The sequence below is a fragment of the Pocillopora damicornis genome, chromosome 12 (assembly GCF_964200805.1).
Source record: "Pocillopora damicornis chromosome 12, jaPocDami1.2, whole genome shotgun sequence".
In the NCBI taxonomy this organism is placed as follows: domain Eukaryota; kingdom Metazoa; phylum Cnidaria; class Anthozoa; order Scleractinia; family Pocilloporidae; genus Pocillopora; species Pocillopora damicornis.
Genome location: NC_142681.1, coordinates 20064098 through 20078127, shown reverse-complemented (window position 1 = coordinate 20078127; position 14030 = coordinate 20064098). Strand labels below are relative to the sequence as shown.

The 14030-nt window shown below is 36.9% G+C and overlaps 1 protein-coding gene, 1 long non-coding RNA gene and 1 pseudogene across 3 annotated transcripts; all 3 read left to right on the top strand.

Annotated features, from left to right (window-relative positions):
- Positions 1-351: 351 nt before the first annotated feature.
- LOC149036917 (uncharacterized) lies at positions 352-5810 on the top strand. Of its 2 annotated transcripts, none has more exons than XR_016181923.1 (2): positions 352-493; positions 5461-5810. It is a non-coding gene; the product is annotated as an uncharacterized LOC149036917 (long non-coding RNA). The 2 variants fall into 2 exon arrangements; XR_016181924.1 differs by lacking the exon at positions 5461-5810 and adding an exon at positions 973-1515 and having other exon boundaries at positions 399-493.
- LOC149036918 (uncharacterized) lies at positions 2980-5020 on the top strand (annotated as a pseudogene).
- A 5207-nt stretch (positions 5811-11017) lies between the features above and the next one.
- LOC113680992 (uncharacterized) lies at positions 11018-13667 on the top strand. The gene has a single exon (XM_089190426.1). It carries the CDS (start codon positions 12327-12329, stop codon positions 13431-13433), a length of 1107 nt encoding a protein of 368 aa, XP_089046552.1. The 5' UTR covers positions 11018-12326; the 3' UTR covers positions 13434-13667.
- Positions 13668-14030: the final 363 nt, after the last annotated feature.

Below are 14030 nucleotides of genomic sequence, written 5' to 3'. Positions count from 1 at the left end.
TGTTGGGTCTATGAATTTTAACTTCTTCGGCTACATTCATAAAATCTGTAAACCAGAGTAGCATCAAACCATTTCTGATTGTCCACCTGGTTGTCGTGTGAACTTTAATATATTACGAAGGCTATTTTTGGTGTCTAGTGCTTTAGCACGAAGACACCTATGGAAGAGTGCAAAAAATTTCGAAAAATAATTCATATACCACAGATTACGAGGTCATACTAGTAAGGCCACATTAAAGTATACATTTTGTGATGGTCGACATGAAAGGGGAAAGAAAATGTTAACCAAAAAAATGTGTAAACAAATCGATTTATAATCGCGGGGAGTCGGAAACGAAAAAACTACGACGAATCCCATTCAAGAAAAAAACAGAGCGAGGAATAGTCGAGACCAATGGAATTTGGAAACGCGAAGAAAACAACAAGTCGATGAAAAGGTAATGTTTTCTTTCGACGTTGTGCGTAGTCAAACCCACGCGTGGATGGTGAAGTAGGTAAGTGAAGCGGTCTTTTGTGGAGTCTTTATAATGAATTTCCTCAAAGTTTGTTTCTCATTATGCCACAGTTTTCGAAGCACGGTTCAATGTGAACGAGTGAAAGGCTTCAGAAAATAAAGAGAGATTGGTTAGCGTGCATTACAGTGACATTTGTAAATCTGAATTGAGGCAGTCAGATAGAAGAGCAGCTATGTGTGTTGAAAACATATTCTTTAAAACAAAGAAACTGCAAATGAAAATACTATTAGGAAATTCCCAAGTTGCTCTTAGAAAGTGCAAAGGGAATAGCAGAACTTTAAATGCAGCACAACTTAAACAAGAAGGAGCATTAGAGAAATTGATTCATCATGATGATGGATTTCAGTTTCTTAGAGCATTAAGAGGTTCCCCACCATAATTTGAAAAAGCAAAGAAAGACTTGTTTGCCATGATAAGACAATTAGGACCAGCCTTGTTATTTTGTAGTTTCTCTTCAGCAGAAACTCAGTGGATTCATTTGCTCAGAATACTTGGAGAGTTGGTTGACCACAAACAGTACACTGATACTCATCTGGAAAATATGAACTGGGATGAAAAATGTAGGTTAATTCAAAGTGACCCAGTATCATGTGCCAGACATTTTGATTATCAGATCAGTCAATTTCTCACTAACTTCCTCTTGAATAAGTGCCAACCTCTAGGAAGGATATCTGACTGGTTCTATAGAGTAGAATTTCAACAACGAGGTTCACCTCATATCCATATGCTTATATGGTTAGAAAGTGCACCAGTGTTTGGAATTGATGATGATGCAACTGTTACAACGTTCATTGATCAGATTGTAAGTTGTAAATGGCCAATTGATGACCCACAACTGCAGAAACTAGTGAACAGACAAATTCGCAGGCATTCTCACACATGTCGAAAGAAATCAAAGAGTGAATGTCGATTTAATTACCCGCAACCTCCTATGAGAGCAACTGAAATCATGTATCCTTTAGGTTCAGATATATCACAACACGAAATTAAAAAACATAAAGAAACTTGGAAAACTATTAAAAAGCAACTAAATGATTTAAAGGATGGTGAATCAATTACTTTTGAGGAGCTGCTTCTTAAACTAAGTATTACTGAAAATAACTATCGATTAGCTATCAGGACAGCTTTGAATTCTCCAACTATATTTTTGAAAAGAGAACCAAGTGAGTTAAGAATTAATAGTTACAACCCAACTTGCCTTAAAGCATGGAGAGCAAACATGGATATTCAATTTGTTCTTGACATCTATGCGTGTGCTATGTATATAGTATCATATATTTCTAAAGCACAAAAAGGAATGAGTAAACTTTTGTGACAAGCATGTGCAGAAGTGAGGAAAGAAAATTCTAACATCAAGCAACAAGTCAGGGATATTGGAAACAAATTTTTAAATAGTGTTGAAATTAGTGCACAAGAAGCTGTCTACATTGTTCTCCAGCTCCCTATGAAGAAGTCATCACAACGAGTGGTATTCGTAAATACTGCACCTCCCGATGAAAGAGTGCAGCTCCTCAAGCAACTAAATGAAATGAAAGAAATGGAAGATGATTGTGAAGAAGTGTATACAACTGGTCTGTTGCAGAGATATGTAAAACGTCCTTTAGCCTTGAACACCTAACATTAGCAGATTGGGTAGCATGGTATGACTTGTCTCAAAAGCCTTATGTAAAGAAATCTTTTCAAAATGACACAGATAAACTTCCTTTAGAAACAGGCATTGATGAAAATGATGATACCCTTCCTGATGAAAGTAGGAGCAATAAGGAAACAAATACAAAAAGATCATCAGCTAGAATTATTAGAAGTGTTTGGTTTAACAAAGAAAAAGACCCAGAGAAATACTACCGTTAATTATGCTCTTCACATCATGAAGAAATGAGGAAACTGACTTAATATCCAATTGTTCTTCTTATAAGGCCCGATTTTTACTTGTGAAAGATGCCATAAATGACCAAATGAAACAATATGCTGTTTACAGCGATGAAATTGATAAAATTCAGGAGCACATAAATGATAATATTCTGAGTGATGATCAGTTTGATTCAATAGCACCATTTACTCAAAATATAGAATACCAAGATGAGTATGAAGGTGTTCATGACCCACATCCTGACTTCAATGAGAACTATGACCTATCAGAAGATGTTGGAATTCCTTCTGTGACAACAAGTACTGAACCACTAATATTAAATGAGCTGCTTGACAATGATTATAGACAATTAGTACAAACACTAAATGAAAAGCAAAAAGAGTTTTTTTTTATCATGTCTTGCATCTTATTAAAACATCAGACAAACCATTTTACTATTTTCTCTCTGGAGGAGCTGGAGTGGGTAATTCCCATCTTGTCAAAGCATTATATCAGGCAGCATTAAAATATTATAACTCCAGACATGGAGAAGATTTCCAAGAAGTCAAAATATTGTTGCTTGCCCCTACTGGAAAAGCTGCTTTTTCTATCAGAGGTAACACAATACATAGTACCTTGCAAATACCAGCATGCCAATCACTTAAGAATGACAAACCACTAGACTCTAGTAGACTTAACACTTTGAGATGCAAACTTCATGCACTTAAACTAATATTTCTAGATGAGATATCTATGGTAGGAAATACCATGTTTAATGTACAAATAAATAATAGATTAAAAGATATTAAAGGCAGCAAAGAGGCATTTGGGGGTGTTAGTGTTATTGCACTGGGTGATTTATTCCAGCTAGAACCAGTTATGAATAGATATGTGTTTAAAGACATGAAGGACTCAGAGTATGGAGCTCTTGCTCCCAACCTCTGGAAAGAACTTTTTGCCATGTTTGAATTACAAGAAATCATGAGGCAGAGAGAAAGTAAACAATTCGCTGAAATTCTTAACAGATTAAGAGAAGGTAATCACACTACAGATGACATTGCCAAACTTAAAGAGAGATGCATTTCAGAAAATTGTAGAGACTACCCAACTGATATTCCCCATTTTTTTATACAGAATTCTAAAGTAGATGAGTGGAACAATAGAGTCCATATGGCAGCTACTGGTGATAAATACACCATTAGCGCTTTAGACAGTGTTATAGGTGCAAACTCTCCAGAACTCAGAAGTAAGATATTAAACCAAATACCCCTAGATCCTAGAAAAACCAAGCAGTTAGCCTCAAACCTTCAACTTGCTGAGGGTGAGAGAACAGAGATAGCATTAAATGTAAGAACTGATGATGGTATCACAAAAGGGGCAAGTAATATTATCAAAAAGATTACATTATATGACAAAAGTAGACCATCTGGTATAATTTGGGTACAGTTTGACCATGTTGATGTTGGAGAAAAAAACTAGATATGATAACAAGCAATTGTATTTGTAAGGAATTGAAGCTACATGGACTCCTATCAAACCTATCATTGCACAATTTGCAGTAGGAAGAAACAGAACAGCCCAAGTTGTAAGAAAGCAGTTTCCATTAAGAGCTGCAGCAGCCAAAACCATACATAAATCACAGGGTGACACAGAAACTAGAATAGCTGTTAACTTTAACACAAAAAGAGCAATACCTCATGTGCATTGTGTAGGACTCAGCAGAGTAACAACAGTTGATGGACTTTACATAACTAACCTTTCTGAAAGTAAAATAGCTGTTAATCATGATGTTAAAGTTCACATGCAGCAGTTACGCACAGGTCACCATACCAAACTTTCTAATACTCCGATCTATGAATTAGATCCAAATACTTTTAAAATTTGCTTCCTTAATTCAAGATCTCTGCATAAACATATTGAAGACATACGTAGTGACCTAAACTATTCAAATATGGATATCAATATATTCTCAGAAACAAGACTGTACCATTTAGACAGCAATGCCAGCTATGCCATAAGTGGGTATACTATATTTCGAAATGACAGTGAATCTGCAATACTCACTACAAGACCCTTTAGTGGAACAGCTGTATACACTAAAATCCCCTTTAAGCCTGGATATCCACTGGCCAAAAACACCAATGGAGTAGAAATAACCATTATCAAGGTTGTTGCCATTCCCCATGTTAATATCATAGGTGTGTACAGGTCACCGAAAGTGTCAGTCCAACAAATGTGTCTAGCATTGACCCAAATTCTCAATAGTTGCTGTTCTGATTTTAATGTTTTTCTTGGGGATTTTAATGTCAATTACTTAATTCAAAAAGAGAAAGTTCCCCTCAATAACTTGTTTATAAGAGAGAAAAATTACAGACAATTGGTATCATCCTATACTACTGATAATAGAACAACTATTGACCATATATATACCAATTTGCCTGAATCACAAGTGACTGTACACATTCTGGAAACATATTTCACTGATCATAAAGCAATATGTGCATTGATTAAAACTTGATGTTGTTAAAAATTGAATACACATGTAACTACATGTAAGATGTTTGAGAATGCCATAAAGTACCAATAGAATTCAATGTAGGAAGATTAATTCAGAAATTCACTTGACATCCATCATCATAATTTATGCATGTATTGATAAGATGTTCCAATTTTTCAGATCACAAGCCAGTGTTTTTGCATAAATTGAAGGATAGAAACTTGAAAACAGGCACACATGTGAAGTCAGTTAGTTAACTGTCAAGTAACTGATCTAAAAATACTAATTTTCCTCAATGAAATTCCTAAATAAGATAACCTAAAACTATAATGCAATTCTGAAGGTTGTTTTGCTTTTTGGCAACCTTCTTACACTTTTTTCCATCAAAGAATAAACATAGGGATAGAGGAAAGCTTGCAATTTTTTTCCAATTCTATTTGGTTTCCCCTTTCTCTCAATAGTAGCAAACAATTTCCTAGCCAGTTTATATAATAACAACTAAATATACTTATTTCTCTGTTTAAATCTAAGTACCTTCTCATTTTAAGTCTTTGTGTCAATACCAGTAATTTCATGTATTATCCCATTTTTCCCTTACAGCCTGTTCCTGAAAAATGGAGGATGAACTTACTGGCCATCTTCATAACATTTCTCCTCTAAAGAAAGGTTCTAAAACCACATGGTTTGATATGCAAATTCTTTGTTCGCAATTCATGGTTCGTGCAGAGGTCCCTAATAAGTTGTTACACATTCTGTTCCTCCAAAAGTTACTTGTAGAAGGGAGAAGACAATTAGAATGCACAGTAGAAACATGGATTAATTAAATGCAGTAGGTAATCAAAATTACAGATTAGAATCAAGTAATCGGTGTGAAATCATGTTGAATTATACGGATGAAAAGGGGGAAGTTGCGATTGAAGGTTACGAGATTATAATTAAAGATTGTTGCTGAATTTGTGTGGTCCCAACTGAAAAAAAAAAGTACAGCAGTACATAAACTAAGAAAGTACCCTGGGAAATGCAACACATACCTAACTAACAATGAGACGATTATAAAGAGAACTGAGTGTGAGAAATAAACCAATGTAGTCAATACAGACCGAGAGGGAAATATCGTAAATGTAAAATAAAGAAAGACTTACTTTTGTCTAGCTCCTAACGATAGCAGATGAACATTGAAAGTAACAGCAGCAACTAATGGCGATAAAAGATGAGATACAATATCTGATACATGTGCTCAAAAGAAAGTGATTGAAATGGCAAACTTATTAATTAATAATCATTAACTAATGAGGGATTAATTGTTAAAAAGAAGCCAGAACAGAAGACAAGAGAAAAGTACACGAACTACGCGCTTCGAAACTAACACTCACGTGAATACAAACCCTATAGTATTTTCTCTGGACCAAAAGCTATTGATAAAATTCAAGGAAAATAAGCAAGAAATATATCTTTATTCCAAAAAGTCTTAGATAGACCGTTCAAAAACGAAAAAACCAAGGAATTTCTTGAACTTACAAGACCTGGGCGATATATGCACCATCGTTGTTTACATAAGTTCATGGCCATAGCGTTGTGTTAAAGATTCTGGAAGTTGAATAATTTAAAGACAAAATCTTCGATAATACCTTAAAAACATATGAACACTTAAAAAAATAAAATTATCAGTCCAAAAAATAGTCAAATATCGCAGAGTCTCACTTGAAGTTAGGAAGTTCTGTTTTCATTTTCGGGCCTTTCCCTACGCTTTTGAGAATTGCATTTTTTGTTACCCCAAAACTAATTCCGTCGCTTTTACGCTTAAATTTAAATTATTCCAAGAATATGTAGTTTCCATTTAAGCTCCAAAACGTCTGCTATGATTGGGATAGATCGAAAGAGGTAACAACTGTATGCCACAAAAAAAAGAAGTACATGTAAGCAACTAGCTCGCACTAGACACATGTATGCCTTTGCATACCTATTTTTTACCTTGGGCTCCCTCTGGAAAGTCCAAGTAATTAGTGTTCCCACAGTGTGACTAAACAAACCAACTGCAGCTGTTGTCAATAAGTTACTTAGAAATGAGTGGAATATTGACGATGTGCAAGGCCAGGTCTACATCAAGGATCTGCACACATCGAGGATTTGCAACTCTCAATGAAAAAAAATTGTGAAGTTAATTACAGGCGGCCCAAGCTCTAGCTGTGAGATGATCATCTTAAAAAATATGATCCAGCGATATCGCTGTAGTACGCGTAGTTTCCGATTAGTTTAAATTATTAAATACTATATGATTCGTTTCTGTTACCTCGTGAAATTATTTGGTTTAGCAAGATTACCAAGAGTCTTACTTCCCCAAGACCAACCAGCCCATAACCCAAACATGTTCACTAACAGAATACTTAAGTAGTTGTGTTAGAGTGATTAGTTGACAAAGAAAATGTTGATTAGAACTGCTCAAAAGCTTCGTTGTGCAGACAAGACATGCATGCAACTGTTTTAAAGTAACGCTAAGGGGGCGAGTGGCACTGAGGCTTGTTCTATTCAGATGAGATGTTGTCGTGAACGGTCTTGCGACAAATCATCACACGCGAATAGTCGCTAGTACGATCACAGGTTTTATTCATTGTTGTCCGTCTCGATAGATATCTCAAGATTGATTGTGTAATTCTATACTAGAGGGTTTAAGGTCCAACACAGGCGGTCTAAGCTCCAGCTATGAGATGATCATTTTGTGAACTAAGAGTCATGGCTCTTACACATACACAAAAACCAAAAGGTCAAGATTGCGGCAGTTAAAAATTCAAAACAAATATTGATGGAACACTGGAATCCGATACACAATCAGCCCTTGCTGAAAACAGTTTTTACAAAACTTCCGATCATCTTTTACAAAAAGGGAAAATCCCGTGAAGTGTATATGACACGAAAATTTTTCCCAGGATTTTGGCAGTTCAATATGTATGATAAGCTGTGAGACAGTTTAAAAATAATAACTTTTTTCTCTGACCGCTTTTCTTCAAGCAAAACTTGCTCGATTTCGAAATAAAACTGTCTCAGGAGACTGGGAACGAGAAACAAGGTTATGACGTCACGTTGTTTGATCGCTTGTTCAGTATCTGTCAAATCGGTCGCTTTCCACTACGTCTGTTTCCACGACGTCCAGTGATTCTGAGGTCAGTAATGAATTGTGTGACTCCTCTAGGAGTCTCGATTGGGAGCGGAGTGACAGTTATGAAAGAGAAACTAGAGTTATCGATGGTGTTATCATCCCATATGAAGATGAGCCGCTTGCGAATTGTGGCGAAGAAGTTGTTGAAGTCCTAAATGTAATAACTGTCCTAAATGTAAAAAAGTCCTAAATGTAATAACATTTGGTCCTAAATGTAATAAAGCCCTAAATGTAATAGCGTTCGGTCCTAAATGTAATAAGCCTCCTATGCAATCGTTTAACTACGCTAACATTGAAATGTTAAAGTGACAGCTGTTGCACTAAAGAATCCTCTGACCAATATTTATGGAATATTGCGGGCTCACTGATATTAATCAGCGTCTTTTTATTTGTTAAAGAGGTAGGTTGAGAAGCATTGGCTACAAAACCTTATACTGATACTAATGTGCTTTTGGCATCAAATTGACGGACGCAAAAGCAACGAGAACGTTGACTAATAGCTCTCTCTATATCATTGGCTCAGACTCTTAACTGTAACAGATTTTGACGAAATACTTCTGTCATCAGTGCTGAAGTTAACACTTGATAGACCGAATTACAAGGAAAAAGAAGTCTACCGACTTATACGCTAGACAAATTCTGGGCTCAGAAGGGCATTCTTTGTATTGTCTTCCCTTGCCAGATTTGTACTGGTCTGCATAAAATATATTCATATGCGTTATTGACCGAGCGTGAGGTCAAAATGGCTACATCACAGGACGAAATTGCAAGAATCCGTAAACGGAAACGTGGCAGAAACATGTTAAACCGTTCCGGAAACACGACGGATAACCTGTGTTTCCGTTACCGGTTTCGTGACGTTTTCTCGCGTTTCCGTTGCTGCGTATACAACGGAACCGGACCACTTTTACGTAAACATAACGGAAACATGGAGTTGCATGTTTCCGCCACGTTTCAGAAATACGGAAACATGTGATTTCGTCCTGTGATATTGGCTGAGTTCCTTCTTTTTTTTTTTGCGTTTTTATGGACGGAGACGAGGTCACGGTCCATAAAAAAGTAGAAAAAGAACTAGGCTAATATCCAGTAATCTTGACCATACAAGCTTGGTTAAGAGAGTTTATATTCTCTTAATCATTAAAGGATTCATTTTATAGCAAAAGATTTCGCTTTGATAAGAATCAAGAATGGCCAACAACTGTCACTAACATATCAATGTGGATGTCCTCCATGACAACAATGCACTGCAGGAGTCAAACGATTACATTGGTGGCTTATTATATTTAGGACTAAATGTTATTACATTTAGGACTAAATGTTATTACATTTAGGACAGTTATTACATTTAGGACAGTTATTACATTTAGGACAGTTATTACATTTAGGACTTCAACGGAAGTAAGCCCGAACGCAAATGGCGTAATTTCTTCCAGTCGGTAATGGATATATATCTGTAAGATTTTGCGCCAGTAGCTAACGGCGTAATTTCTTCCAGTCGGTGATATATATATATATATGTAACATTTTTCGCCAATAACTAACGGTGTAATTTCTTCCAGTCGGTGATATATATATATGTAACATTTTACGCCAGTAACTAACGACGTGATTTCCTTCAGTCGGTGATATACATATGTAAGGTTTTACGCCAGTAACTAACGGCGTAATTTCTTAGTCAGTTATACATATAATGTAAATTTTACGCCAGTAATATAATTTTATTTTATATTAATTTATTATAATTAATCTACCGACTGAGTTAGTGGCGTAAAATCTTACAGTATATAGACTGTGTTAGTCACATATTATGCCGTTAGCCATGTTGTTAAGCGAGAGTACAACAACCTTGACGTCACAATCTCAGCTCATGTGACTATTTGGCCGCGCGGTCGAGAAACAAATTTCAGGCCGCGTTCGCGCGAAGTTCGAACGGTAAAAAAATGCTTAAGAGTGTATCTGACAATATTTACAATACAATACAATATTTATTTTGCCATATACGACATTTACAGGTGGAAAAAAAAATGAAGAAAATTGATGACAGAGAATAAATGGCGAGAAAACCTGAAAGAAACCACGAGGCTTATAACAAGTCAGGCTTTCTCACTTAAAATAACTAATCTTATATTAGAATTACAATATGGACTTATGGTAATTAACTTTGACCGCGCACACGTACACACACACACACACGCACACGCACACGCACACACATATTAAGTAAGTTAGTTAAGAATTACTGCCTTACAGAAGTTAATACCTAGAGAGAAGAAATTCCTTAAGCTTTCTTTTAAAAGAAGCGGAGGAGGGAGAACTAGTTATGTCAGAATTTAGCGAATTATAAAAGTTTGGACCTTGAAAGTAAATTGAAAACTTCCTGGTGTTCGTTCTGCACAGTGGCAAGCGGAAGGACTGAGCATTCCTAGTATTATAATTGTGGATTTGACTATTCAGTAAAAAAAAGTTATTGAATTTGGAAGGGAGTGTAGAGTTCACGAATGAAAACATAAAAGTACCTAATTGAAACGAATGGATATCATGAAATTTTAAGAGTTTAAGTTCCTTAAAAATAGGGCCAGTATGGGCAATGTATGTAGAATTGCTTACTATTCTTAACGCACGTTTCTGTAAGGTTACAATTCTTTGAAGGTTTGACTTATAGGTACCAGCCCAAGCTAAATTGCAATAATACAAATATGGAAGGATCATAGAATTGTATAAAGTACGAAGGGAGTGAGTAGAGAGAAAAAACCTAGATTTATGAATAATACCTATAGATTTGGATAATTTATTTGCTGTTAAGGATATATGCGATTTCCAGGTCAAATTGTCATCTAATAAAACACCCAAAAACATGGTCTCAGAAACACGAAGAATAGGCTGCTCATTTATGAAAACTTGAAATTCGAAGGATTGCTTCTTTTGCCAAGGCTTGAATACCATAAAATTAGTCTTGGCTAAATTCAAGGAGAGCCGGTTTGCTGCAAACCAGGTTGACAATTTGTTTAATTCTCTATTTAATGTGTTAATTAGGTAAACAGGATCATTATGGGAGATAAATAAGTTTGTATCATCAGCAAACAAGATTGCATCAAGCAGGGAAGCATTGTTCAAATCATTAACATACAGGATAAAAAATAAGGGACCAAGAAAACTTTTTTACTCTTTCAAGGTAACTAGGTAACTACATATATTAGATAAACGGTTTGAGAGTTAAAATTTGACAAAAATACTCTTAAGCATTTTTTTCCGTTTGAACTTCGTGCGAACGCGGCCAGAAATTTGTCTCCTCGACCGCGCGGCCAAAAAGTCACTCGTTTACAAAATATACTATTCCATAAATTGCTGGTGTGCGTGCTTAAACTTTTCGCCGACTCACGGTACGATCTGCAGCCATGGTGCACTTTTGTGGTCGTGTCGCTTTGTCGCCTTAACTCGCTTGTGTGACAGAGAATATAATTTGAAGGCGGCAACACGACGCGACCACAAAAGCCTTAAGGGGAGGCCGAACCGGTCTGTCTTCATCTTTATTCTAAAGACTTTTCATTGTAATTTATATTGGCTGCAGGGCGTTCATGAGTCGACAAAAATTTCACTAAGTTTAAGCACACACTCTAGCAATTTATGGAATAGTTTATTCTGTAAACGAGTTTATTGTAATTTTAAAATGTATGTTCCTTTTTAGTTCGGCTTGATCGTGTGTGCAACAGTACAGAAAACGCAATAGTAGACCAACTTCGATTGCATAACCAATTCTTAATTTCAAGAAGGAGGTCACAATATTTAGATTTGGAAACACCCCGAAGGTGATGCTTTCGACAAGTGTCATTTATGTAATGTTTAAAAAACGAGCAGGAGTGTTTTATCGGGTTTAAAACCACGAGGCGTAGCCGAGTGGTTTTAGACCCGATGAAACACGTGCTGCGAGTTTTTTGAACGGCTTCAAAAACATTCTTGGAAAAGCGTGTGTCAAGAGAGTTCATAACAATTATGCTTTTGTGAACGTTAGAAATTAGCATACGAGAAAAACATTAATTGATATTCATAAGTCACTTGCAGTGTCTTTCTATCTGATAAAACACTGCATACTAATAAGGATGAGGTTTATCGATATAAAGTCATTGCACGTGATGTATTATCTACCATTTGATAGGTTAATGGGCTTATGAATTATTAATGAGTTTTTGAAGAATAATAGAGACGTATCTTACAGTTCCTTGTGAGTTACTTTAAAAGAGGATGCAAAACATTTTTGTTACACATCAAAAGGAATCCTTGGTCAGATTGTCGCCTTTCTGAATTCTCTAGAACAATGAATTTTGCACTCGTGGTTCCAATACTGCTAGAGCTTTTTCTTGCCATCGACGCATGTACCGAGATCCGAGTGACCGCCGAGGACAAAACGGTCGTTGTCGGACGAAGCATGGAGTTTATGATCGATCTCATGTCGTACATCGTGGTGGAGCCCAAGGATTACCCCCACACTGCAGAACTACCAAAGACTTGTTCCCGTAGTTCATCAGCAATTACTTGGACCAACAGCTACAAGATCGCATACCTTGACGCTTTGAGCTCGCCTTTTAGCTGTGACGGCCAAAATGACGCTGGACTCTCCGTGGGTGCACTCCTCCTTCATGGTTTTTCCAAGTATCAGACTGTCCCCAAAGATAAGTGTGGCTCGGCCATTTCCAACTTGGAGTTTACGGCATGGATTCTGGGCAACTTTGCAACTACTGAAGAGGTGCGAAGGGCTTGGAGAAAGGACTCATTCCCACTTATGTGGGAGCAACCTCTGAAAGGGAACACCTTTGAACTACACTGGTCCATCACTGACAAAAGTGGTGACGGCATCATTATTGAGTACACCGAACAGGGACCAAAGCTGCACGAAAATACAATTGGTGTCGTGACCAACTCTCCACCCTATGACTTCCACATGCTGAACCTCCGCAATTACGTCCATCTTTCTAAGTTCGCTCATGATCCTTTGGTATTGGGTGAAACAACGTTTCCACCCACTGGCCAAGGAAGTGGACTTCTTGGTGTTCCAGGAGATTTCACTCCCCCGTCGAGACTGGTACGATCTGCAGCCATGGTGCACTTTGCTGATACAGCCAAGAGAAGTGACGAGGCGGTAAATTTGGCTTTGCACATCATGAACACTGTTGATATTCCTCACGGAGTCGCTGCATCCCATGATCATGAAAGTATGGCCGACTACACTTCTTGGATTGTGGTCAAGGACCTCACCAACAAGGCAATGTACTTTCGCAATTATGAAGATCTCACCGTCCGTGTGATTCATCTCGACAAAGTGACCCCTGGCAAGAAGTTGAAAATCAAAGTTGGAACTCCTATTGGTGGGTTTGTGGATGTCACAGGAGATCTTCAGGATGCTCAAGCCCATACTGAACTTTAAGAAACAGAACTGTTTTTCTGCTTGTTGCCAATGTTTTCCCCTCAATATAGAGAGAAATAATTCCTATTAATTCTGATGGTAGCCTTTCGTGTACGTTCCTATGGTAATTTTTTTAAAACTATCTACAATTTGTGTACGTTCATTAAGGACCTCGCCTGAGGCAATCCTAAGGAAGTCTGTAAGAGGTTATTACTGTCGTTTAAGTAAAGGTCTCGACAATTCTTGAGAAATGAAGCAGTTTTGTTACCATTTTGATTGTGTACGCCATTCCCCAAACAAAAATTACCTTTTACGTGGAAAAATGCAGCAGGAGTACGTGTAAATGTTTCTTTTCAAGCTAGGGTTGGAAACTCGATTCCCAGGTTGATAAACATGCATGCGATAAACACCAAACCAATATAGGATATTTTCCTATTCCTTGGGGCGTTGTTATATCGAAGCGGTCAACTGAAATCATTACGTGAAGAAATTATGTAAGTATTGTGATCATAGCTTAAGAATAATCTCGATTTTGGAACTAATGACTAATCCTGAACCTCTCACTATATCGCCTTTTTTAACAGGAAAAGACTATTTTGTAGAAGATGAGAAGTGATA

Coding starts and splice junctions, on each gene's coding strand:
- LOC113680992 (XM_089190426.1), top strand. CDS start 12,327: ATGAATTTTGCACTCGTGGTTCCAATACTGCTAGAGCTTTTTCTTGCC.